General features: G+C 39.2%; 2 protein-coding genes and 2 pseudogenes across 2 annotated transcripts; all 4 read right to left on the bottom strand.

The window, feature by feature from the left end:
- Positions 1–5755: 5755 nt before the first annotated feature.
- Positions 5756–7924, bottom strand: LOC120436823 (annotated as a pseudogene).
- Positions 7925–12552: 4628 nt separating this feature from the next.
- Positions 12553–13393, bottom strand: LOC120436824 (annotated as a pseudogene).
- An 11228-nt stretch (positions 13394–24621) lies between these two features.
- Positions 24622–25915, bottom strand: LOC120436821 (serine/threonine-protein kinase pim-2-like). Its single transcript, XM_039607675.1, has 4 exons — positions 25697–25915; positions 25428–25608; positions 25171–25341; positions 24622–25081 (listed from the first exon to the last, which is right to left on the bottom strand). Exons 1-4 carry the CDS (start codon positions 25874–25876, stop codon positions 24990–24992), a joined length of 624 nt encoding a protein of 207 aa, XP_039463609.1. The 5' UTR covers positions 25877–25915; the 3' UTR covers positions 24622–24989.
- Positions 25916–25980: 65 nt separating this feature from the next.
- On the bottom strand, positions 25981–27415 carry LOC120436822 (hepatoma-derived growth factor-related protein 2-like). Its single transcript, XM_039607676.1, has 5 exons — positions 27274–27415; positions 26654–26890; positions 26403–26528; positions 26186–26279; positions 25981–26047 (listed from the first exon to the last, which is right to left on the bottom strand). The coding sequence occupies exons 1-5, from the start codon at positions 27332–27334 to the stop codon at positions 25996–25998; spliced, it is 570 nt and encodes a 189-aa protein (XP_039463610.1). The 5' UTR covers positions 27335–27415; the 3' UTR covers positions 25981–25995.
- Positions 27416–27658: the final 243 nt, after the last annotated feature.

Consider the following 27658-nt stretch of genomic DNA (forward strand, 5'->3'; position numbering starts at 1 on the left):
TGTCTGTCTAAGGAGGATGTTGCAGATGTGGAATCTTCCCTGCTCATCAGCAAAGTGAGCACCTGGTTTAGCTCTGGCACATGATATATTATGAATATGGTGTTTTTAAACACTTTTAACCTTCTGTATTTCCTCTTTCACATTATACATTTCCAGGTTGAAGATGCAGCAGACATACAGTCTCTGATGTTGTGGGCTGATGAAATTGTCAGCTGTGGATACACAAACCAGATAAAGATGGATAGTAAGGAAAGCATGATCCGGTAAGGGAGAAAAAGTCAGAGAGACCATTAACCCATCCCCAACTAGTTTTTCATTTTGTTTTTTTTTGTTTTGTTTTTTTTAAGTGCCATTGTCTTACACTCTACAACAAGACTGATTCCAATGCTACAGCAGCTCAGAAAGGGCATGGAACTGTATGGTCTTGTGAACCTGATGGCTGTAAATCCTGAAGCTTGCCACAGTTTGTTTGTTCCTGGGAAAATCCTTAAAGTAAGTATTAACATAGCAGCTTCAGTCTGATCCGAAGACAGTCCACTTATCTGTACTGTACTTATCCTGTATTTATTTATTAGTTTTGAATGAACAATATATCTATAATATAATCTACTTTATTTCCTTATTTACAGCCAGACGCTGATTTCATTATGATGAGCTGCCAACCACATTTCAGTGAAAAGGGACATCTAGGAGAGAACTGAGAGGAAGATCATAAATTTTTTGCAAGATTTCTTGCAGGAGATTGAAGCATCAGGTACTATATAGTATTAGCTGTATATACCTATAGTATTGTATATATACCGTATGCATCTGTTAAATATTTTGCTTTAACATGCAGGGCACTAGGAAGTATTCTTAGTTGTTAATTTAAAACATTGTAATCCAGATTGCTTTTTATTTAGAAAAGACTTCAGAAACATTTTCAAATGTCACAGATGGAAACACAGGTGGTGAAAAATCAGAGTCTCTTGCTGTCCAGCATGTGCTCCAGTGGATGACCGGCCAGTCCCATGTTCCCATCCTTCCTGATGAAAAGAGACATTTCAAAATAACATGCAAGTTTGACCACGAATGTAAGGAGCGGCTGGGAGATCACTCAATTTGTTACCCAGTTGTGAGTGCATGCACTTGTACTGTGACTTTTCCAGTGCAGCATCTGGACACTTACACAGCGTTTAAAACCATAATGAGTACAGCAGTTAGATATGGTGGTGGATTCCACAGAGTTTAACACATTGTTGTCTTGTAATTTGGAAACTAAATGAGTAAAAATGTTTCTAAACATTAGCTGTTAAGATGTTTGTAGCTGTTTCATGAAAATGACAAGACTTCAAAACTTTGTGTAGGGTCCTACGTTGATAGATAATAAGCAAGTGCTTTGTTTGCTTGTCTACTTGTAATCTGAATGTTTTAGCAAAGAAATCCAGTATTTGAGAACTTAAAAGAACGTTGACTTTCACGTCCATGTTAAGTGTCACTGTTGGTTTGACACCTGTAGCAAGAATTGTATGTACAGGTCACGACCGTAAGACTCAGAATGTTCCAAGGGATTAATTGTTCTCTGAAGTCCGTCCAAGGTTTCCTCATCCAGTGGGCATTCAATTTCAGGAACCACAACTGTGCCGTTAGATTCTTCTTGCAGTACAGCACTCTCCCAGTCAATGCCTGGATCCTGAAGCTCCTTCAAATCCACAAACATATATAATAGTCATTATTCCAGAATAGGTACTTTTGGGAGTAATGTTATTTTGTGTAAGCGTTTTTTTCCATTAAATACAACAATTTAAAAAGAATGCCTTTGTTTTCATGTTCTTCTTACTGTAATTTAGATTAGTGGTAATTGATAAGCAAGAATGTATAAAATCACTAGAAGCATCTCCCAGATGTGCTACAAGTGTTTAATTTGTTAATTTCAGAAGAGCAGAGTTAACTGCTAACTAAAATTTTGAAATTCAACATTTAAATAAATTTAAAATAAAAAAAATCTGATTATGATCTGGTACCTCAAGTCTCTCGCCCTCGTCCAGCTCTTGTAGATGTCCCATACACCAGAGCTGTTCAGGAGTGAGACCACCTTCTGTCCTGAGGGATGATTATTCCATCCTCCAACAAAGGTGACAAGATCTGCTCGAGTCGAGGGACAAAGATGTAGTGGACACCAAAGAGATGAATGACATCTGAAATGTCAAGCAGGCCATCCTCCTCGAGTGAGTGAAGAATATCATGGTACTTGCTAGTGACTGCAATCCAGACATCACGCCAAAGTCGTTCTACTCTGTAAATACATTTGAATTTGGATTTCTGGTATTTCATGCTTCAAATCAATATCAGAACTGCTACAACAATCTACCCATGCAGTCAATAATAATATAAAGAACATCAAAAGACTAACCTCTGATTGTGGACACTCTTTCCAGATATGAAACTCGCTCTCCCTGTTCCTCTTGTGGCAAACATGAAATGTTCAATATCCAGGTTTTCTACTCCTTGATCTGCCCTAACCCTATGATAAAAATAAATTTTTAAGGAATTTTTAAAGTTTTCTTTAATGAAACTTGTTGCTAGCATATAAATTTAATCAGGGCATAAAACCTTGATGGCAAGCCGTGAAGCTGGGCTGATCTCAGGAAAAATGAGAATGCAGTTTTTGCCCTGTTGTTAGTTGCTGCATCCAAGTACAGGACCTGCAGTAAAAACCAAATGGAAAATTAAAGATCTGGTTTCAGATCATGTATAGTTTTTCAGTTAATAATGCAGTTTCATAATAAGTGTTCAAGGAATATTGTATGGTTCTATGTTCATAACCATAATTCAAAGCTTGAGTAGTCTATACATCAATATTGGTAGTACTTATCAAAAAATAAAAATGGCCTTTTAGTTGAACCGTTTTTTTTGTAAAGAACTGATTATAAATTAAAAAAAAAAAAAAAAAAGCAAATCGTCCACTATGTTGGCTTGCTGAATAATTGATGTTCATAAAAAAATAACCTAATACAGCTCTCATTTCAAAACTACCAAATATTCTACATAACAGTTAAAATTTTACCTTCCTTGAGTAGCCATCCACTCCACCAAAGATCACAACATTGTACCTGTTTCAGAGGGAAAACAATCTCACTAAGGCTTGATTTGCAGAACATGTAAGACATTGAAAATAAATTTTTCAGTATGCACACTTGCCACTGATTTAAACTGTCAGGTGTGCTGAAAATAATACCAACATTTTTATATGTGAAAGTGGATAAGTTCAATGAGACTAAATATTTTAGTTCTCTTGTCATGATTTTTTTTTTTTAAGTTTTCAAGAGCACTTACCATATTGTGTGTTGATAGGCTTGTTATCATGGAAAATATCGATATACAAAGTGTAAATAATTGCTCAAGAAAATTTACAATTAACAATATTACTGGTTTTGTTACACATCCTGTAATCCTTTTACTTAATATTACTCTATCAAGTGCTTTTTAAAATATTATAAATACACTGAAAGACCTATCAGATAAGGTTGATTAAAGCAGATTTAAAGTATAACGTGCATCTTTCTGCCCAACTTGTGTTAGAGCTATATAAGTGGGTATTTTACCTTATTAGCTTGTGATTTGTGTCTATGTGGACCAGGAGAGAGGGCCTCGCACCGAGTAGCTTCTTCGCACAACACAGCCTAGTTCTGTGATCCGTGTGAAGATCCCTACAGCATCAACTCGATGCATGGAGGCCATCATTCTCCACCACTGAACACGGAGACCCATAGAAACCAAATGTCCTTGAACCATTCGATAGCCAGCATTTGGCATCTGATTTTGATAGCCGATATGATGTTGTCCAGCTCTTGGTCATTCATTGTGCTGTATGTTCCTCTCACAGACAAGTCAAATTCTTGCATCCTCCTGAAGATTGTTCTTCTTGAAACACCAAGACATTTAGCAATGCAGCTGACTGGCAGCTGAGTGTCCAACAAGTTCTTCAGTTTTTTTTCTCTCTAGTACGATTTTGGGGTGGCCAGGTCCCAGACCAACTTCTGTTTCCAGTTCAATAATGGCCACAGAGCTGATGTTAATTTCACACTGAACCAGATGATGAATGTTTTGTAGAGCCTCTGTAATCTCTGACAGACCGCCTATTTGCTGAGAGAAAGATTCAAACAGAACAAGCTCATGACGAGTCAAGAACTCCAAATAATCCAGATTTAGTGGTTGTTGGTTTAAAGCAGCTTCCAGTTTAGAGAGGAGTCTATGCATCATTTGCTGTCTCAGTATGTCCTGTTAAAAGCAGCAAAGAACATGGACAAGTAGTTAGAAAAATACAATGAAATGATGTATCTCAGACAAAAATAAACAACCCATAAAACGAACTACATGAGGTACATCATTTTTCAAGTTTGCATAGTTTGCAAATTAGCTAACGTCAGTTATCAAGCGAATAATAATGTACAAAATGATTTTATATTACTTACATGTGGCCGGGACATGCTGTTTTCGTGCTGCTGTTCAGTATTCGACGACATAAAAGAGACCTACTCAAATATGATTTGGAGAAATGAGTCAGTTGGCATGGTTGTATGATGCAACTACATTATACTACACCAACGATAGTCTTAAAAAATAATATATTTTAAAATAAAATAATTAAAGATATTATCCGCAAATTGGGGTTTAATTGAGTTTAGCTGGATTTAGCTACATTTCGGACAGTGTTTCCGGAATGCAGCAGCTAGCGATCTGATTGGAGACCGTAAGAGCCAATCAGAATTTTTGAAACCAAGTCTGTGATTGGTTGGTTTTGTGGCACACTTATAACGGTGTACAGAGAGTTGAGCGCACGCAGCAGAGAATGTTGTGAGCGCAAGCAACACATTGTGAGGAAGCGCAAATGAAAAAACTGAGCGAGAGGGGGTGCTATTGTGTGTGTATATGGATAAGCGCAAACACTGAAATACATTTTTTGCACGCAGCAATGAATTTTGTTCACTCAAATTCAGCTTTTGTACGCTCAAAATAAATTTCTCCTCAAAATGCAACACTTGCACCTGCATTTTTTTTTACGTTCGCTCAGAATAGTGGCACTGAAATAACGCCATACTTTCGGCCATTTCAATGTGGACGCACAACTCCGTGAAAACGACTGAAAACGCTAGTGTGGACGCGGAGCGTTTTCAGACCAAAACGTCGTTTTCTATCTGGGCTAGTGTGGACGTAGCATAAGTTGGCACAGAAACTGATGGAGGATGTTACAGCATCAGTGAGATCATCAGGTCTGTAGCTGTTGCCTCAAAAAACACTCCAGTCAGTGCTGTCAAAGCAGACCTGCAGTTCCAGCTTTGCCTCTTTTTACCTACCTACTGTGTAGCATTGCGAAAACATCAAGAATAGATATGAGCATATAAATAATAGTTAGTTAATCTATTGATGAAGACACAGAGGCAGAGTGAAAAAATGGAGATGAATACAAATGAATGACAGCAGCCTTCTGCTGCTCTGTAGTCACCATTATTGTTTTAATGCAGCCAAATTCATGATGTAGCTGTTCTACTGTAACTGACGTGTTTTTCTCTTGTTGTTATGAGCAAGTGTAATACTGTGGTTTAAATGTGGCTCAAAGGTCACAGTACGACTGCTGAATCTTCTGCTCTAAACATGAACTCTGAACTTTGTGACGCTTCAGGAGGAAAACTGCTTCAGTTATTCTCTCAGATTAGTTTCATATTTTCTGCATCAGATTTGAGTGAGATCCTGGAATGAAGACAGAAGAAAAGACTTTGTTCAAAGTTTGATTTATAGTTAAACCTTCCAGTTTATTCACACAATAAAACATCAACACAATATATGAATTCATTCATTAAAATCAGTTTTTCCTCATTTGTTTGATGATTTTGACAAAAACAAACACAAACACACACACATGGTCTGCCATACTCATAAAGAGAAATGTCGACATTTTTCAATACAAATATTCCAGAAACATTTAGAGGATAGAGAAGTTTACATTTTCATGTGGAGAAATATTTTAGTAAATCAAAATGATGATGAGCAGTGATAGCCTCCATAAACAGTCACAGGAAAGATCTCCTTTAAAAACTCAGAAACATCAAGAGAACAACTAGAAGATGTGGAGGTACCACCCATAATGTTTGACTGACAGCTGATCTCTGTGCAGAAATGATGGAGAGAAAATAAAATGAAACTAAAATACAGATTTAAACCCACAATATGAAAGACTTCAGTCTATTTCACCTTAATGAAATCAGCAGAGTCTCCCATCAAGTAACACCAAAGTCCAGCATAGAGCGGCTGAGTGAATGTGGTCTGGACTCTGTGGAGGAGAGTCATGGTTTCAGAGACGCTGTAGAAGGACAAAATACCTGCTCTGTGATCCAGGTACACTCCTACTCTGGAGGAACGAGGACCTGAGACACGAGTTTGGATGTTGTTGTGCCGAAATGTATAACTGTTGTTGTTACAATCTAATGACCAAGATTTGTCATTATGTCCAAATTTAGATTCACTCCCTGCTCTGTTGATATTCTTGTATGTAACTGCTACATAAACTTGTTTCCCTCTCCACTCCACCTCCCAGTAACAACGTCCAGTCAGACTCTCTCTACTCAGGACCTGAAACCAAAAAGTGAATCTGTCTGGATGATCAGAATAAGACTGTTGTTGATTCACTGCTGTTACTTTTCTCTTCCCCTCTGATAATAACAGCTGTTTGTTTGCGGTGTTTGGATCCAGTGTGATTTCACATGAATATTTTAAGAATTCAGCTCTGGTCTTTGGCTCTGGTGGATCTGACAGTAAAACATCCACTTCAGTGACTGTCAGTGAGATGTTTGTCCATTCCTCTCTCAGAATGTCCTGTAGTTTATCTCTGACCTCTGACACAGCTGCTGTCACATCCTCAAAGTAGCTCAGAGGACGGATATTGATGCTGGATGAGTCTGTAGACTCACTGAGTGCTGACAGTGAGGGGTAGTTGTGTAGAAACTGGATGTGATCCTCTGTGTGTGAGAGCTGCTTCAGCTCAGCATCTTTCCTCTTCAGCTCAGTGATCTCCTGCTCCAGCTTCTCCTCAAGCTCTTTGACTCGACTCACTTCAGTTTCCTGTTGGGATCTGATCTGCTGCTTCACATCAGAGCTTCTTTTCTGGATGAGATGGATCAGCTCAGTGAAGATCTTCTCACTGTGCTCCACTGTTTGATCAGCAGACTGATTGATGGCCTCCACCTCCTGTTGAAGCAGCTTCACATCTTTTCTCTGTCCTGGATTCTCTGCCGGATGTTTTGTCGACTCACCTCCAGCTCTCTCTGCCTCTCAGTCCTTTCTGCTGCAGCTGAGACTGTGTCGTGGCCTTTATGTTCATCCACAGAGCAGAGATAACAGATACTCTGCTGATCAGTACGGCAGAACATCTTCATCACCTCATCATGACGAGAGCAGATGTTCTCCTGGAGCTTCCTGGAGGGCTCCACCAGCTTGTGTTTCTTGAATGAAGCTGCAACAATATTATGAGTCTGAAGGTGTTTCTCACAGTAAGATGCCAGACAGACTAAACAGGACTTGAAGGCTTTCATTTTTCTCCCAGTGCAGACATCACAGGCCACATCTTCAGGTCCAGCATAGCAGTGATCAGCAGGAGCAGCTTGGAGTCCAGTCTTCTTCAGCTCCTCCACTAAATCTGCTAACATGGTGTTTTTCTCCAGGGCAGGCGTCGGTGTGAAAGTCTGTCTGCACTGAGGGCAGCTGTAGATTTTCTTTTTTTCCTCTCCATCCCAGAAGCTTTTAATACAGTTCATGCAGTAGCTGTGTCCACAGGGAATAGTCACCGGATCCTTCAGTAGATCCAAACAGACTGAACAGCAGAATTTTGTTTGATCCATTTGATTCATGTGCTGTGCCGTTTCACCGTCTCTCAGTGACTGTCACACAGTTTGACTTCCTCTGAACAGAAACAACCTCTGTGCTCTGAAGGGAAACAGATCTCTGCTCTTGTTCACCTCCTACAGGAAATGAGGCTCACCAGCAACTGCATTTACACCATGTTGTTTAGACCCATCCTGATACAGACACATCTGTGAAGGGAGGCACCAACGAGTCATAAAATGCTTATTTTATGATTACGGGTGTGTTATCTTTGGTTTACTGCTTCCAGTAACAATTGTTTCCTAGTTAAACTTTGATAGCTGCACTTGGAGTTTTGACATTCCAAGGTAGATCCTCTTTAGTTTAGTTTTATTTTTTGTTTTAACTAAGTCAAAATTTCAGTGACTTTTAATCAGTTAAAATCAGACTTTACATCACTAAATATTGCAAATTTAGTTTCTTTCAAACAATTTTAAATGAGAAAAACAGTTAACTGCTGTTAGTCTCTACTAAATAAAACCCATTTTCAGATTCAGTTTACTCCTTATGTCATGCAGTAAACTAGATTTTTTAATGTCAGTATCATAAGTCAATATGATTCCCATTTAACAGAAGCAAATAGAAACTTTGTAATTCTAGTTCTTCTCCAGACACTCAGATTAGACAGATGCACCAAAAACAAATGATAAAGTATATAATAAAAAACACATGTTCTACTAAAAACTGTAGCATGTGCATTTTTTCTGATCTGACACTGAGTCCATGACTGAATCAAAGTATTCATCCAATCAGAATATGGAGATATGACTAGTCAGTGATTCCTGAGATTAGGGCCAAAACAGGTTTTAATTTTCTGAAATATATTTTTTTAATTTTTAAAAACACATTTACATATAATTGTTACACAAAGTTTTGGCTGTCTCATCATGTTTTGGTACAATCTCCCAGGTGTAACATTTTTTAATAATTTATGTTTTTGCTGGAGAAGTGCAAGATTTTTGTCAACACCGTCAGACACAAAGAAATGCAAAAATATATATTTTAAATTAAGTTGTTTCAGCTATTTTGACTATTAGCAGCTTCTCTACTCTATTGTTTATGCACATATGTTTTCAAAGTAATTATACCACATTTAAAAGTAAGATTGTTTTGGCTTTTTATTATTAGAGTTACAGTCATACATATTTTCAGAAGCTTGTATTTAATCTGTATAAGAAACAATCATATTAAGCAGCATGCAAATTACACATTTATTGAGAAAATTACGTATTTTTATTGGAAGATCATGAGAGAGGAAATATGGTTCTCCAAAAGAGAAAAATAAACAAAAACTCCATATTATGGAGTTGACAAGGTGGTGACACACTAGTAGAAAAAAAAGATATTATTTCTTTCAAAATGACAATTAAACCTTAACAAAAAATTTACTCGTACTCATGCTGCCCCGACATCAGCTAGCGCATATTGGGAATGGCACAGGCACCAATCGGTTTTCTATCGCCCATTTGCTGGGAGTAAGGCCGCCCTCCGTTTGCGAGGTGCGCCTGCTGCTTGCGGCGCAGAGAGGAGAGGGCGGGGCGGCGGGGGATTCGCTGGCTGGCTGGAGCAGCATCTAATAACCAAATCGCAAAATAAAACAAAATAAAAACAAACCAACAAACACGAAAACACCAGACATCATGATAAAGACTTGTGATTTGCACCGATGTTTTTTCGAAATTCTATACGCGAAAGTGAGCGCGAGAGCCCTCGGTGCGCCTGCTCGCTGCTGAAGTCAAAGTAAACTTTATTGTCATCTCCGCTACATACAGTCCAGTATATCGAGAGACGAGACGACGAGGCTCCAGTTACAGCAGTGCAAGTAAACAAACAATAAATATAAGAAGAGTAAGAAAATAAATATACACTTTAGGACTCGGGGTAAAGGGATCAATGACAATTTAAAATTTATAATTTACAGTTTGATGATTTAAAGTCTCACACACAACCCGTCGAAAGGGGAGGGAGACCTGCTGCTTCCAAATAGAGCACATTTCATTCATAATGTTGTAAATCCAAGCCAATTATGTATTCATGATTTGAATCCTGGGTTGTGCGAATTCCCAGAAATAAACCCTAGACAAAGTGAATCTGTGAACTAAGGTGTAGGTCTATTAGGTTATGTTGTGGTGATCCTCGGGTTGGGGGATGGGTGTTCATACTGGAGTGCAAAATTAAAACCAAGATGGACAAGAAAAGTTCAAAACCATCAGGTGCTCAGTTTAGGAAAAAGAGAAAAGAAGAGGAGGAGAAACGAAAGATACAGGTAAGCAGATGTGTCATTGGATAATGGCAGGTCATCCTGAAACAATCAAAATCATATTCAGAATAATTTATTAATCCCTAAGGAAATAATGTGAGTTACAGCTGCTCCAAGAAGAAAATGTAAACATAGTAATAGTAACAGACTAAACTCCAAACAACACATTATGTTACAGATTTTAAACATTTAAGAAATAGCACTAACATATACAGATCACTCAATTATAAATATCAAGGATTAACAGAGGTGAATATAAATAAATATCAAGAAAATTGACAATAATATTCCAGAGTAGAAAAGAGCGTGTGTAAAAAGGGTGAAACTATTGCAGTGTTCACAGTGTGTTAGATGGAGGAGTTGTACAGTGAGATGGCCACAGGCAGGAATGATTTCCTGTGTCGGTCAGTGGTGCTTTTTGGTAATCTCAGTCTCTCACTGAATGTGCTTCTGTGACTAGCCAGCATGTCATGGAGTGGGTGGGAGGTATTATCCAACATTGTTATTATCTTGGACAACATCTACGTATCAGACACCACCCTAACGGAGTCCAGCTCCATCCCCACAACATTGCTGGGATCTCATTGTATGACGAATTATGATGGCTGTTTGGTAGCTGTTTGCATACAATGCATACTCTCTCTCTCTCTTCATATATGTGCGTGTGTGTTTCTCTGCTGAAATTCAGTATGGTTCCAACAACAGTTTTATGTTAATGTACAATCCTTAATATGTTCTATGTGTGTGTGTTTATTGGGGGGTGGGGTCGGGGGGGTGTTCGCCCATGGCGCCAAGCAGGCTAGGACTGCCACTGTATTTATTTAATACAGAAAGTAAGATCCTAAAAACACAGTTAAAGTAGCCAATAATGTGCATAACACATAATTCATTTTAAGTTTATGTTGAGTTTTAAAAATGTTCTCTGTAATAAAAGTTGTTAATCTCTGAAAAACCATATATTATATATGACACAGTAAACAAAACCAAAAAGTTAAAGGCAGACAATAAAACATCAACACAATATATGAATTCATTCATTAAAATCACAGTTTTTCCTCATTTGTTTGATGATTTTGACAAACACAAACACAAACACACACACATGGTCTGCCATACTCATAAAGAGAAATGTCGACATTTTTCAATACAAATATTCCAGAAACATTTAGAGGATAGAGAAGTTTACATTTTCATGTGGAGAAATATTTGAGTAAATCAAAATGATGATGAGCAGTGATAGCCTCCATAAACAGTCACAGGAAAGATCTCCTTTAAAAACTCAGAAACATCAAGAGAACAACTAGAAGATGTGGAGGTACCACCCATAATGTTTGACTGACAGCTGATCTCTGTGCAGAAATGATGGAGAGAAAATAAAATGAAACTAAAATACAGATTTGAACCCACAATATGAAAGACTTCAGTCTATTTCACTTTAATCAACTCAGCAGTGGATCCATATTTATAGTAAACCAACAGTCCAGCATAGAGCGGCTGAGTGAATGTGGTCTGGACTCTGTGGAGGAGAGTCATGGTTTCAGAGACGCTGTAGAAGGACAAAATACCTGCTCTGTGATCCAGGTACACTCCTACTCTGGAGGAACGAGGACCTGAGACACGAGTTTGGATGTTGTTGTACAGAAATATATAACTGTTGTTGTTACAAATTAACGCCCAAGATTTGTCATTATGTCCAAAAACACATTCACTCCCTGCTCTGCTGATATTCTTGTATGCGACTGCTACAAAAACTCCTGTTCCTCTCCACTGCACCTCCCAGTAACAACATCCAGTCAGACTCTCTCTACTCAGGACCTGAAACCTGTCAGTGAATCTGTCTGGATGATCAGAATAAGACTGTTGTTGATAAATGAATGTCACTTTTCTGTTCCCCTCTGATAATAACAGTTGTTTGTGTGCTGTGTTTGGATCCAGTGTGATTTCACATGAATATTTTAAGAATCCAGCTCTGGTCTTTGGCTCTGGTTGTGACAGTAAAACATCCACTTCAGTGACTGTCAGTGAGATGTTTGTCCATTCCTCTCTCAGAATGTCCTGTAGTTTATCTCTGACCTCTGACACAGCTGCTGTCACATCCTCAAAGTAGCTCAGAGGACGGATATTGATGCTGGATGAGTCTGTAGACTCACTGAGTGCTGACAGTGAGGGGTAGTTGTGTAGAAACTGGATGTGATCCTCTGTGTGAGAGCTGCTTCAGCTCAGCATCTTTCCTCTTCAGCTCAGTGATCTCCTGCTCCAGCTTCTCCTCAAGCTCTTTGACTCGACTCACTTCAGTTTCCTGCTGGGATCTGATCTGCTGCTTCACATCACAGCTTCTTTTCTGGATGAGATGGATCAGCTCAGTGAAGATCTTCTCACTGTGCTTCACTGTTTGATCAGCAGACTGATTGATGGCCTCCACCTCCTGTTGAAGCAGCTTCACATCTTCTCTCTGTCCTGGATTCTCTGCTGGATGTTTTGTCGACTCACCTCCAGCTCTCTCTGCCTCTCAGTCCTTTCTGCTGCAGCTGAGACTGTGTCGTGGCCTTTATGTTCATCCACAGGGCAGAGATAACAGATACTCTGCTGATCAGTACGGCAGAACATCTTCTTCACCTCATCATGACGAGAGCAGATGTTCTCCTGGAGTTTCTTGGAGGGCTCCACCAGCTTGTGTTTCTTGAATATAGGTGAATCATAATGAGGCTGAAGGTGTTTCTCACAGTAAGATGCCAGACAGACTAAACAGGACTTGAAGGCTTTCATTTTCTTCCAGTGCAGACATCACAGGCCACATCTTCAGGTCCAGCATAGCAGTGATCAGCAGGAGCAGCTTGGAGTCCAGTCTTCTTCAGGTCCTCCACTAAATCTGCTAACATGGTGTTTTTCTCCAGTGCAGGTGTCAGTGTGAAAGTCTGTCTGCACTGAGGGCAGCTGTAGATTTTCTTGTTTTCTTCTTCATCCCAGTGGGTTTTAATACAGTCCATGCAGTAGCTGTGTCCACAGGGAATAGTCACCGGATCCTTCAGTAGATCCAAACAGACTGAACAGCAGAATTTTGTTTGGTCCATTTGATTCATGTGCTGTGCCGTTTCACCGTCTCTCAGTGACTGTCAGACAGTTTGACTTCCTCTGAACAGAAACAACCTCTGTGCTCTGAAGGGAAACAGATCTCTGCTCTTGTTCACCTCCTACAGGAAATGAGGCTCACCAGCAACTGCATTTACACCATGTTGTTTAGACCCATCCTGACACAGACACATCTGTGAAGGGAGGCACTAAAGAAATATTCTTACAGAGCGACCAAGAGCCAATCACATGATGCAGGGTGTAGTATGTTTGGTTACAGCATGTAGTAACAAGTCTGACCCAGTTAAAGTTTAATAGTTTAACTTTACTTGGATGTTTGAAATTTGACAGTCAACACTCAGCGAGTTTATTCTATATTTCAAAAAGTTCAGCAAAGTTTAGGATGCTGTGATGAATAAAAATAAATGACACTTTATATTTTGACATTTTCTAATATTAGTTCATTCTCACACTTACAGAATGATGCATGGGAACAACTGCCTCCACTAAATCAATGTTCAAATGAGATTATGATCATTAAATAGTAACAAATATTTAAATTTAGCAATTACAAATGCAGATCGGTCCACAATGTTTAAAAAACACAAACAAACAAACAAACAAACATTATTTTGTAGTTTTTCCTGTGTACACAGTCACAGTGGAGTTTCAATGAAAACATCAAGATGTGCTTGAAATGCAAACTTTAAAGTTTAATTCAAGGTTTTAGTAAAATTTTGCCTGAACTGTTTAGTAATTTTCACAAAGTGTCCATGTCAGTAATTCATTCAAATGTACTTTGGTCTTAAACTGATCCAGTAAATGTAACTTTGTCTCACCTACTTAACCGAGTATTTTAGTTGTTTAACTGTCATTATAACTAAACTGAACATCCAAAGCTTTTCTCACTGCAGTTTTGTTGTGCAGTTATAGCAGCACTTTGAATCATCCACAGTTTTATAGAACTGTCTGTTGAATTGTTGTTTTGTTTGGTGCGATGGTTCTTTTATTTAAATAATTGATGATAATTTGATATATTTGATTATTTATTACTGGTGCAAACAATTCATTTCTTCATGGTGCAAATATATAGTAGACTCAGGAGTTTAACTCAGTTTTCTTGGCCTTTGTTTATCGTTTCATTTAAAATCTTAATGGGTAAAAATCATCATAATTACATATGAAATTATATGTACAAATTATATGTTCCATTACACTATTAACAGCACAGATTATACAGCAAACATCAGATTCATGGATGGAGCCAGAGGCTAAATGACTGTTCAGTCCTCTTTAGGAAACGATCTTCATATGACGACAAACACGACAACAATCAGCTGTCAAACTGTACAAGAAGTTCACAGTAATGTAAAAGAAGTTATATCACTTTATTTTTAAATGTACGCACTCAGGGTCAGGACTGAAGACACTGATCGAGAAAATACTCTAAATATAAATATTCACCTAAACATTCAAAATTATTCAACTGCATGAAAAGAAATATGAACTCTCTACAATACTGGCTTCTGATTGGTTGAAAAAGCAGGTGCTGAACTTCAGAAGAGCTAAACCTGCAAAACTGTGTAAAACCAGAGTGGATGCTGCCCTCTGACCTTTCAGAAGTACGATCTTTTATGAAGACACAGAGGCAGAGTTATTATTCATCACTTTAAAGATGATATTCGTTATATGTTCTTCACTCGTTGTCTAGTAAAGTCCAGAGAATGAGACACATCATTTCAAAACATACACCTGCATGTTAGAGATCACAGAGTTCTTCAGTCTTATGAGAACTCATGGAGACTAAATGTCAGACACATCAACAGTAAATGTCCTTCCTCCCCCCGTGAGTTTGTGTCCTCCACACTTGTTTACACAAACATCTGAGGTTTGAACAGTGTGCAAAACCACATGTTACAAAGCTGCTGAGCTACTGAATACTGGAATATTTCATTCAATATCACCATCTGACCAAAGGACAAACACAGAGAGGATTAGAGCGCCAAACTTTGTTTCAAACTGTTTCAGATTTTAGAGGCAAAAAGCAGAATTTCTACCTGGACAAACAAATCAAAGCAGGAGCAAAACAAGCTTTTTACATTTATTCAAAGGCATTATGTGAATGTACTCTGAGCCACAGCCTCCTAAAGTAAAGACATTTTATCATCTAAACCAGACAGAGTCATGTTTTCAGCAGTGTCTGTATCCTCCATATAGACCATGCCATGGTCCACCTCGGGTGACCAGGTGTCTGACTTTATGTGGGACTACACAGCGCTCAGTCCTTGTTTCCCTGTGCACACACACATTGAGCCAATGTCCAGTTTTTTATTGACTCTAGTTTCTGTCGATCGGTAGGCCCACAAAAAAAAACCCTGTACAGGAAGTAGATTTCATCTCTCTGATAAAAGGAGTTCTAATCCCTGATCCTGTGAGTCTGACCCAGTAGATAATATTTATATGATCATATTTATGCCTTTGTTGTTTCACAAAGGGTTAAAAACATTCACAGGTTGGACTGTGGTTCTCCTTTTAGCGTCTCTGCTGGAATTTTAACTGTGAACCTTTTAGATCCAAACTTCTGAACTGCTCATCTCACAGAGGACAAAAGGAAGAACCCTGAATCTCTTCTTCACCTCACTTTTATACCTGCTCACCCTTTCTCCCCCCTTCCCTCAGTGGACGTCACATCTTCACACTTGGGCCAATCAGGTTGTTGACATTTGATCATCTGATATCCACCCACACCTCATCTCTCTCTCTCTCTGATTTACAAGATTTAACACAAACTTTAAACTTTAAAATCACTTCATTACTTTTTCTTTGTTATTCATAACACAGAAAATTCACATTCAAAAACTTAACACAGAATAAAACAGAGTAGCCAGTAGTGGGACATGGTTCCAGCAACTCTGATGGTGACGGCCCGTTTGAAGCTGAAGCTCCGGCACATGTGTCAAAAAAATCAACACACTGCTTCAGAAACGCTGTGCTGAGGCTCGGTTTGACTGAACAGAGTCACGTGATCAATGACGACTGAAGCTTCATTCAGCACGTCACTGCTTCAGTACCTGATTCAATGATTTATAAGGAATTGAACCATTGGTGGGATTTGTGCTGTGTTTTGGTGATTTTGTGAGAGCGAATCAGTGTGTGACATAATTATAGACATGGAGCCAGGAAGAGAGGACGCTCTGCCTGTTCCTAAATAAAAACCTGTTCATCAGCAATTCTGCTCCCAGGTCTAAAATGTACATAAGAAATATGATATACACATAATTATAGAAGTTATAGTATATTATATATAAATGTACCAGTCTGCTGGTTAATTACATAATCAGGTGGAGGCAGTGACCTCACAACCTCCTATAAGCTTTAAGTTAAGTTTATTTATACCCACAGGTAAATTTGCTTTACAGAAAAACGATAGCATTTGGCCTCCCTTCACAAAACACACACCTAATGAAACCTGACAAAACACATATTTAGTAATTAAACAAAATGAATCAAATCAAAAACACTTCTTATTGAGTTCAGTGACAGCAGCAGGGACAAAGCTGTTTTTATAATGCTTTGTCCTGCATCTTGGAACTAGAAACCTCCGTCCTGAAGAAAGAAGCTAAATCCACCCGTAGAGGATGGGAACCATTTTTAAGGATTGATTAAGCCATCTGTGGTACCTGTTTAGAGTACAGGGAGTCTAAACAGGCCTGTGACTCATCTATCAGACGACTGGACCATCTCACTAACTGATTCAGTGAATGTTTCTCTGTGACAGAGGTCTGACTGAACCATGCCACCAAACAAAAAGATAAAACAGACTCAATAAAAGAACAATAAAACAAAGTTAAAATCTTTCTGTCAATGTGGAAATGAACAAGTTTCCTGAGGCAGTAAAGGCACTGGTGACCCTTTTTACAGACCGATTTGCAATAAAAGTTCAGTTTTTCATTGATTATGGTCCCAAGATATTTATATGATTGCACTTGCTCTATTTTCTGACCTTTAATTAAAGTGACTCTGTGCCCATTTTGTTGTTTCCTAAAATCAATAACCAATCTTTTGTTTTAGATATGTTCAATTGGAGATAAGACTCCTCCCACCACTGAACAAAGTCATCAATGATTGGACCGTAGTGAGTTTCACCCTCTTTCAGTAAGCTGACAATAACAAAGTCATCTGTAAATTTAATGATGGTCCTGTTTTCATATCTGCTCTGACACATGTTTGTAAAGAGAATGAATAATAAGGGCGATAAGAGACACCCTGGAGGAGAAGCTGTGGAGGAGAACACTGGGTCAGACAGAACCCCATTTATTCTCACTCTGTGTGACCTGTCAGTTAAAAGATCTAAAATCCAGCAAACCAGGTTTTTCCTGATTTCAAACTCTTCTAAAAGTCTTTTAATTAAAATATGGGGCTGTGTTGTATTAAAGCCAAATAAAAATCGATGAAAAGAAGTCTTGCAAAAGTCCCTTTACTCTCTACATGTTTAAGAATCAGATTAGAGTCAAAAGCGCGTCCTGCACTCCTCTGTTGGGCCTGTACGCAAATTGCATTGGATCCAGCTGATATTCAATCTCTTCCATAATCACATTTCTGATGATTTTTTCAAAGACTTTCATGACAACTCAGGTGAGGCAACAGGCCTGAAGTCATTCAGGACGTTTGGACGACTAGATTTAGGGACATGAACAACGACAGCTTCCTTCCAAAGCGAGGGCACATTTTGTATTTGAAAGGATTTATTAAAAATAACCTGAAATTTAGGACTGAGTTCTTTAGCACAAGGTTTAATCAGGCGGCCACTAATGTTATCAGGGCCCTGGCTCTAGTTCACATTAACTGTATGAAAGGCCTTTTGGACATCGCTGAGTTCAGTGATGAAGTGTTGAGTATCTTTCAGTTTCTGTTTCAGTTCAGAAGAACTAAAACGAGCATAAAGCAAATTCAAATCTCTGTCTGGCTTAAAACCGTCTACAATGATCTGACTGCTGCTCTGGGGATTTTGAAACCCTGATATGGTTTTCATACAAGTCCAGGCAGACCCCAAATTTTTTGCTGCAAATTTGCTTTCAAGAAGGTTTTTGTAGATCTGTTTTGCTTTCAAGAGCTCGATTTTCAAGTCTTTGGTGACTGCCTGAAAGTCAGTAACAGCCCCTCTTTAAAAGCCTGTCTCTTTTTCCTTAAATAGGATTTGATGCATTTGGTGACCCATGGCTTATTGTTAGGGTACACTTTAGCACGCTTAAGGGTATAATCATGTCTTTACAAAACTGCATATGAGCTAACATCCACCAAAGCATCAAGACTGAATAAAAACTTCCCAATCTGTAAATTTAAAACATTCCTGCAAGGTAAGCACAGATTCTTCTGACCACATGATTGATTGATGATAACATAATTTAAGGAGTTGGCCGTCCGACTGCGGTCTGGAGTGTGGGGCCTCCCCTGCTGCTGCGGAGTCGGGGCGGTCTGCCTCTCCCACCGCAGGGAAAAGGGTAACACCACCTGGGTCTGGGTGCAGTTCCCCCTCCAGGGGCAAGGGTACCTAGACCCGGTTCGTAGAGTACGCTTGGGGAGTGTGATCGTGTGTACAGCGTCTCTTTATGTTTGTCTCCACGTTGGTTGAGTGTGGAGTAAGTGCATATGAGAGCATGAGGGTGGGAATGGATGTTTGTATCTGTGTGTGCCTGTATGTCTGTGTCTATATGTCAGGTTGGGTATCAGACGCCACCTCTCTGGGGACATCTCAGGCCTCCAAGGTTTGGAGGCCTATCTCCCCACCACCACTTCCCCTGCCAGTGGCGGACTCCCTCAGACATCGGTGCGTTGGTGGTTCTTTGTGTCTGGGGATGGGCGCCCAGGTACACACCGCTCACTCCTTGGCGGCCGCTTATCGGGGCCTGGAGCCTGGGCCCGCCTCGGGCCACTTGAGGGGGGTGCCCCGGCCTCTCGGCCTGGGGCTCGGTCACCAGGCACAGCTGGCTGCTGGCGGAGCTCACGGCGTCACTGCAACCCCCTGGCTTCTGCTCCGCGGCTGCTGAGTGACCCCTCATCTGGGACTCTCCTCAGCTCTTTCTGGGACAGTGGCGCCGCTGCCCCTCTGTTGGTCTTCCTTGGTCTCTTGTGTTCTGAGGGCTTCTGGATGTCTGGAGTTTTGATCTCCTCCATACCTGCTTCATGCCCTGGTGGACGGGCTGTGACCCCCACACCCTCTAGCAGATCATTACATGAAGGAACCTTTAAAAAAAACAAGCGTCCATGCTCACAGGTGTACACACGGGTGATCACACCCACAAACTACACCCTCTTTTTGGCTCCTACCTCAAAGCACACTGGGTGCTGTCGATCTTACGTGCTGCACAATAATGTTTAATATTTAGTATTTACTGTCATATTCCCATATATCATTGTGATGTTGTTTATTCTATTACTCTTTATTTATGTTTAATATGTTGTTTTATATTTTGATCAGTTTCAGGTGTTTGTGCGACTGTGTTAACCATCAGTAAAACCACATATAAATCACACTTCTGTGTTTAACAATTACAACACTTGATGCTGTTTTTCTGATTCAGGATTATGTGTGTGATGAGTTGGCCACACAGTTCTTATCTTTCTGCTTCACACACACACAAAACTGCCGAGGTTGAAGCTGGCTTCAGTCTCTTTCTACCCCAGGTCTCACCACATTTCCAAAATGTAAACTCTGAGTCTCATAAGAAATGTGGTTCAAAAGATGTGCTGATCTATGAATGCATCCTTACTGAAAGCTAAAGATGTCCAGCAGACAAAAACAGCAGCTGAATGAACAGTTATCATGAGCGAGTGTACAAACACTATCACAGGAAATAACAGAAATAAACTGTAGTTTCCATTTATACCTGTAGTGTTTTTTCAGCATCTTCCAATATGTCAAAATATGATTTCATTGTATCTTAAACAAATACAAACTTCTTTTTTTTCCCAGAATTTAGACAAATGAACAAAAAATAAATGATTATTTATTTAGGTATTAAAATAGGAAAAATCAGTTTAAATTAGAGAACCATTAAAACAAGAAATTAGCACAGAAATGCCAAAAGACAAAAAACAGAACAATAAAGTGTCATTAAAATGATTCAAAAACAGTTGTAGGAGCAGTTTTATGAACCATGTTCTGTTAATACAGGAGTGCAGAATTATTAGGCAAATGAGTATTTTGTCCACATCATCCTCTTCATGCATGTTGTCTTACTCCAAGCTGTATAGGCTTGAAAGCCTACTACCAATTAAGCATATTAGGTGATGTGCATCTCTGTAATGAGAAGGGGTGTGGTCTAATGACATCAACACCCTATATCAGGTGTGCATAATTATTAGGCAACTTCCTTTCCTTTGGCAAATGGGTCAAAAGAAGGACTTGACAGGCTCAGAAAAGTCAAAATAGTGAGATATCTTGCAGAGGGATGCAGCAGTCTTAAAATTGCAAAGCTTCTGAAGCGTGATCATCGAACAATCAAGCGCTTCATTCAAAATAGTCAACAGGGTCGCAAGAAGCGTGTGGAAAACCAAGGCGCAAAATAACTGCCCATGAACTGAGAAAAGTCAAGCGTGCAGCTGCCAAGATGCCACTTGCCACCAGTTTGGCCATATTTCAGAGCTGCAACATCACTGGAGTGCCCAAAAGCACAAGGTGTGCAATACTCAGAGACATGGCCAAGGTAAGAAAGGCTGAAAGACGACCACCACTGAACAAGACACACAAGCTGAAACGTCAAGACTGGGCCAAGAAATATCTCAAGACTGATTTTTCTAAGGTTTTATGGACTGATGAAATGAGAGTGAGTCTTGATGGGCCAGATGGATGGGCCCGTGGCTGGATTGGTAAAGGGCAGAGAACTCCAGTCCGACTCAGACGCCAGCAAGGTGGAGGTGGAGTACTGGTTTGGGCTGGTATCATCAAAGATGAGCTTGTGGGGCCTTTTCGGGTTGAGGATGGAGTCAAGCTCAACTCCCAGTCCTACTGCCAGTTTCTGGAAGACACCTTCTTCAAGCAGTGGTACAGGAAGAAGTCTGCATCCTTCAAGAAAAACATGATTTTCATGCAGGACAATGCTCCATCACACGCGTCCAAGTACTCCACAGCGTGGCTGGCAAGAAAGGGTATAAAAGAAGAAAAACTAATGACATGGCCTCCTTGTTCACCTGATCTGAACCCCATTGAGAACCTGTGGTCCATCATCAAATGTGAGATTTACAAGGAGGGAAAACAGTACACCTCTCTGAACAGTGTCTGGGAGGCTGTGGTTGCTGCTGCACTTAATGTTGATGGTGAACAGATCAAAACACTGACAGAATCCATGGATGGCAGGCTTTTGAGTGTCCTTGCAAAGAAAGGTGGCTATATTGGTCACTGATTTGTTTTGTTTTGAATGTCAGAAATGTATATTTGTGAATGTGGAGATGTTATATTGGTTTCACTGGTAAAATAAATAATTGAAATGGGTATATATTTGTTTTTTGTTGTTGCCTAATAATTATGCACAGTAATAGTCACCTGCACACACAGATATCCCCTAAAATAGCTAAAACTAAAAACAAACTAAAACTACTTCCAAAAACATTCAGCTTTGATATTAATGAGTTTTTTGGGTTCATTGAGAACATGGTTGTTGTTCAATAATAAAATTATTCCTCAAAATACAACTTTCCTAATAATTCTGCACTCCCCTGTATACAAAGCGTGACAGGGAAAAGGCCCGGGAAATCCAGGTAGGGGAAAGACACTTGCTCCTCTTCTGACTCTCTCTCCAAACACTCACACAAAAAGGGAATCCGCTCGGGGAATGCAGAGTCGGGTCCAGGGGATCTATGTACAGAAGGAAACACACGTTAGAGGTTTTGCACAGGGAAGCAAAAGAGAACTTGCTCAGAGCACTGACGCGAGTCACACACAACGATCCAGCGATGAGAAGCCACTCCCTGGCTTAAATGCTGGCTGCACTGATGAGGCCCAGGTGTTTCCTCTTCAGAGGGGCGTGGGCCGAGGGCGTGAACCCACCATGAGTAGAGAGAGAGAGAGAGAGAGAGAGAGACACAACACTACTAGTCAGCGGCCTGCTGATCCCCTGGCCGTGACAGTGGGGTTCAAATCCCTTATTCAGATTAAGATTTTATGTGACATTACATTGGCAAAAATTAAATTTACTTGAATAATGTGAGTATTGGAGTAAGTACTTGAGTAATTTTTGAATAACTTTAATTTTGCAATGTGCATATTTTATGAATAATGATGTTTCAATACTTTAATCTACTGAATAAGTAAGAATTAGACTTAATAATCTTTTACTTTAAAAAGGAAATTGTGTACAATCTTTTATTCTCCAAAATGCACATAATAAAAATGTTTTGGGGAATGTATATGCTTTTAAAACCAATTGCTTCTTACCTGATGCATGCTATAACTTTCAGCAAAACTGAACTAAAATTTGTTAACAAGCTTACCAAATAAGAAATGTTTTGTGAATTTTCTTTGCAGAGCGACTGGAAAGTCGGCTGTTATCAAAGCCCACATGCCCTAAAAAGGAGGGGGCGCTGGCCAGTAATGAGTTCATCACTAAGTTTAAGACAAGAGTTGATCAGAATAGAGGCGATGATGAAAGTCTGGAGCATCAGTTGGAGGCTGCCAACCTGTCTGATGAATCGCTCGAGGCCCAGACAGAAGTCAACGGACAAATATGATCACAGACATTTTAAAAACGCGAGTTGAGAGTTAAGGGGAAAAATATTGTAATAAGTATATATTTGAATTGCACACTAAGATATAAAGTGATGGCAGCGAGCACAGTGTTGCAGGATTTAATTAAAACACATCTGACTAAGACCAACTGAAATTTAGAGTTGTGTATAATAAAGTTTATTCATGATTAATAAAACAAATCTGTAATATTTTTCTTTCTCTTTTGTCCATTTGAATCTCGCTACAGCTTAAATAAAAGAAAAGAATGTGTTTTGAATAAATTAAACTCTATTCTCTCTTTCTTTCTTTCTTTTTTTTTCTTGGTGGGTTTTCATTTGCAATCAAACGCAACATTATACAATTATATAGTATAGTAAGAAATATCCTTTAACTTAATTTAGTATTTGTTTTTAATTTTTGTTTTATTGTTTCCTTCAGTTTTGTGCTTATAACATGTTCTAATCTGACATATTATGCAGTAAATTATTTTGCAATAACTTAACAGGCCATTGTGGGAGCCAACATTCACTTATCAAGGACATATTTGTATATTCTGTGGGTTGCTTTATGGTTGTGTCATTTAGAAACATAAGCCACAACAGACTTCCACCGGAGAGTACTTAAAATGTATTTTTATGTAAAGATATTTTAATTAACTACTATATTAAGAGCGAACCTATTGTTACATGGATTAATTGTACAAACTGTAGAGAAATAAGTTTAAGCGTGCAACTTTTTATTCATTTTTAACTGTATTAATGTTTTTATGTTGATACAGCCGCCTCATATCTGTTTCCTCAGTGTTTTTAAACCATGTACTCCATCTATGAGTAAGAACATGAATAAATTCCTTTCCAAATTTGTAGTTCTTTTTTCCAGCTGTTTTTAGTATATATGTAACATTTCTTTACACACAAATGCAGGTATTCTTTTGCACCAAGACGTTAAAGAAATGCTAAGAAAAATGAAAATACTACATTGCAACCTGTGTGTGTGTGTGTATATATATCTGTATCTATATAGATAGATATGTGTATTCGTACCCTTTTTCATCATCTAGTTTCCTGTGCCAGATCTTCTACTGATCCACTGAGGCAGACATGTAAAAAACATGAACTAAAGCATATTTCTGTATATAAACAGGACTTTAAATCTTTATCAACAGCTACTTTAGAGGAAATTCTTCAATAAACTGCAACCAAAGGCTCAACTCAGAGGACAAAATCCAACCTGTTATAAATAGTGTGACAGCAAACTTTCTCTTGTGTAAAGTTACAAATAGGAGTAATTATCCACAGGAGCTTTTATACATAATGAAGTTATAATTCGTCCTGTAGAAATTGTACATTTAAGCTATATAGTTCCCGCTGTGATAACTCTGCTATGAATGCCTCTTATTAACTTTTATGCTTTTACAACCCACTATGAGCAAACACTCAGCAACAGTGGGAAGGAAAAACTTCCTTCTTGAAGGAAAAAACCTCTGGTAGAAGCAGGAAATCTGTCTAAACTAGTTGGGGGTTAGAGCAACAGATGCAAGTCTTCAGATCATTTGCAGTGTGACTGTCTTTGTGCACACTTTAACCTGATTCAGTTTTCTTATTTGTCAAAATGCACCATGGGTAAAAAAAAACAAAACAAAATAGTAATGAAGGAGAATCCTCAGCAAAGATGAATTAAACAAGTTTTATTTTGATCAAATTTTACTTTAAGTAAAACACATCTTTATTTTAAAGTCATCAAATAAAGACAGTTTTGATGGAGCTCCTGACCCAGCCCAAGCTCTCTATGAAGACGAGGAAAAACTCCCCAGGGGGCCAGATCGATGGGAAGAAACCTCGGGAAAGCCCATTCAAAGAGAGATCCCCTTTCCTGGGATGGCTGGGGGGGTTACAGGAACTCCAAAAAAGCTAAATTTTTATTTATTTATTTTTTAAGATTGACCCATTCTATCTATTCCTGTCCAACAGAAAAAAGAAAGGAAGTTACTACAATGTATCATACTTATATGATAAGGTGTGAATTGTGTGTTTGTGTGTGTTATCTTAGCCAGGGGTGAAGCTGGAGCTCCTCCAGTGTTGGGCGCTTCTCCGGGACTATAGCTAAACATGCGTCCAAGAAATTCCGGCATTCTTGAAAGAAAGAAAAGATCAAAAAGATGAAGATGATAGTTCTAGTGATCCAAGGCATCAGTGAATCTGGAAGTGTGAAGTTTTCTTACCTGTGGACAGACGCTTTTTGATGCTCAGTTTCTTTGTGAGGAACCTCGCGGTACTAAAGTATCGTGCATGAAGCGCTTCATACAACACCACTCCCATTTGCCACACCGTGGTGGGTCCACACCTGTAGCAGCTCCTAATGTACCACTCGGGAGGGATGTGAAGAGGAGTGCCTAACAAACAGACACAATTGCAATTTCTTCTAAAACAAAAGACACAAATTGTTACATCTGTGAAAAGCAGGAGCAGAATATGTTACCATAGAAGATGCGATACAGAGATCGCTGTTTAACAAAGCAGCTCAGTCCAAAGTCAATGATGCGAACACGAGGCACATCTGAGCCGGTCTCAATCAGAATGTTTTGTCCCTTGATGTCCCGATGAAAGATGTGTTTATCCTCAAGTTCCTTTACAGCATCAACTAGTTGCTTCAGAATGACCTGGAAAAGATGAAAACACAATAATGAGTTCATGCTTTTCTGCCTTGATTGAATGCTGTACAGTCTAAGGTTCTTCCAGTCAACCTACCTTGGCCTTGTCCTCTGTTAAAGTTCTTCCATTTTCTGCTTTGTATTTTTGCAGGTCCACAGCGGGGACAGGTCTCTCCAGCACCAGGATCAGCTCTTTGCCAAGGTCGAACCACTCCAGCAAGGACACAGGTGCAGATATTCCCACTGACCCTTCTGCTTCACCTGCAAGTTTAACCATAATGGCCACTTCCACTGAGAGCTTCTTGCCGCTTTCATCCTGAAATATTACAACAAAGTGGATGATGAGGAACGCCGCATTCAATCCAGTAATGTAAAACTGATTCAAGTGTTGGACGCTTACCGCCACTTTGCAGTAGACTTTATTTTTGGGAATGTGTTTGATGGCAACCTAGAAGACACAGAGCATTGGTGAGCATTTCCTCAGTATGACATAATGAAAGGTGGAAACACAGCAGACGTCTCAGTTTACGATATTATCCATTATCTGCGTTACTGCCTGTCTTACTACCATCATCTGAACACTTACTGGAAACGATCTTCTACCCGGTAGCCAGCAAACACTGCTCCGCAGCCTCCTTCTCCGAGCTGGTGCTCCTCCACATATCTGGCTTGGAATTCACCTGAACAGACAAAACAACAAATCTTGTTTTATTACAGCTGTGACACAAATTACTCTCCTCTGTAGCCTAAATGTTCCTTTTGCCCTTCCCCTGAATATAAAACCCAAGCTGCTTGCTACTTACGTTTTTGGTCTGCCACTGATTTTTTGTCCTGGTCCACATTCCTTTTTTTTTTCTTGGGTGACTCTCTGTTGTCTCCCGCGGCCTTTCTTTTGCCATTTTTTGCGCACACCTGTTTGTTATTCAAGTCTGGAGATGTGGAAAACACCAAAAGCACATCAGCTCACTGGATGATAGACACAAACACTAAACACTAATATCTTAAACCTAGCAACCACACTTAATCTACCCCCTTATTCAACTAATTAGCCTACCTTTACCAGAGTCCAACAAGGAGGATGCTTGCTCCTTGTCACCGCTCATATGGTCGAGAAGTTTAGCCTTCTTTGCTTTCTTTGTTGTGCCCTCTTCATCTTGCACAACCTTGCGCTTCACTCCTTTGACCACATCTGAGCTGGTGGAAGGACCAGCCTGCTCAGCGACCCTCCTCCTTTTTATTGGGGTCTTCTTTTCAGGACTGGCCTTTCTTTTAGCAGTCCTGCTCTTACAATCTATAAACGACAACAACACAGTGGTGAAAAAGAGTCCCCGACATCAGGACTGGAAGCAGTTTGGCAAAGAATTTGAAATTGCTTTTGCTTAATTATCACAAGTTTATTCTTGGGATAAAAAACTGACCAGTGCGAATTGATACTAGGTTTACTAAGTCTTAGATCTTGATGACACTTGTTGGTCTGTTTTTACTGTTGAGTCCAAGAATAAACTTATTACATTATTTTACCAAAAGACCGGTAACCTTTCTTTGATTAGACATCTTGTATTAAAGCTATTTTCAATCAAACATATGATTCAATTGCTCTAAAAATGATTCACACAGTGTCAACATTTCTAGGATTTGGATTTTACCAGGATTTGATTTTATTATTTTACTTACCTTGATCTCCTGAATCTTTCTTATCGGCTGGAGTGGTAATTTTTCTTGTTTCCTTTTTCATTGTAATTTCGGAGAACTTTTAAACTCGAAAATGTAAACCGTAATGAGTTAATATTGAGTTAATATTCCTTCAAATGTGCGCCTTCAAATGCTTGACTTTTCTAACTGAATTCTGTAAGTGAGCTTTATAAGTAAACTCTGGAAACTACGGCAACACAACATAGAATCTTGCCTTTCAGTGACTTCACTGACTGCCAGTAGTTCAAAGTAGTTTACAGAAAAACACTCTGGCAGACAAAGCCATAATATTTCATATAATTCAATCATTTCATATCAGTTAAACAGTTTCTTTCATTATCTTTCATCGTTTGTATAAAGACCTCAT

The sequence above is a fragment of the Oreochromis aureus genome, unplaced genomic scaffold (genome assembly GCF_013358895.1).
Source record: "Oreochromis aureus strain Israel breed Guangdong unplaced genomic scaffold, ZZ_aureus HiC_scaffold_24, whole genome shotgun sequence".
Lineage (NCBI taxonomy): Eukaryota > Metazoa > Chordata > Actinopteri > Cichliformes > Cichlidae > Oreochromis > Oreochromis aureus.

Coding starts and splice junctions, on each gene's coding strand:
- LOC120436821 (XM_039607675.1), bottom strand. CDS start 25,876: ATGGTTAAACTTGCAGGTGAAGCAGAAGGGTCAGTGGGAATATCTGCA. Junction 25,609..25,696: donor TAACAGAGGACAAGGCCAAG/GTAGGTTGACTG, acceptor CATCTTTTCCAG/GTCATTCTGAAGCAACTAGT. Junction 25,342..25,427: donor TCTGTATCGCATCTTCTATG/GTAACATATTCT, acceptor TCTGTTTGTTAG/GCACTCCTCTTCACATCCCT.
- LOC120436822 (XM_039607676.1), bottom strand. CDS start 27,334: ATGAAAAAGGAAACAAGAAAAATTACCACTCCAGCCGATAAGAAAGAT. Junction 26,891..27,273: donor GAAAGATTCAGGAGATCAAG/GTAAGTAAAATA, acceptor TGTCGTTTATAG/ATTGTAAGAGCAGGACTGCT. Junction 26,529..26,653: donor CTTGTTGGACTCTGGTAAAG/GTAGGCTAATTA, acceptor CCACATCTCCAG/ACTTGAATAACAAACAGGTG.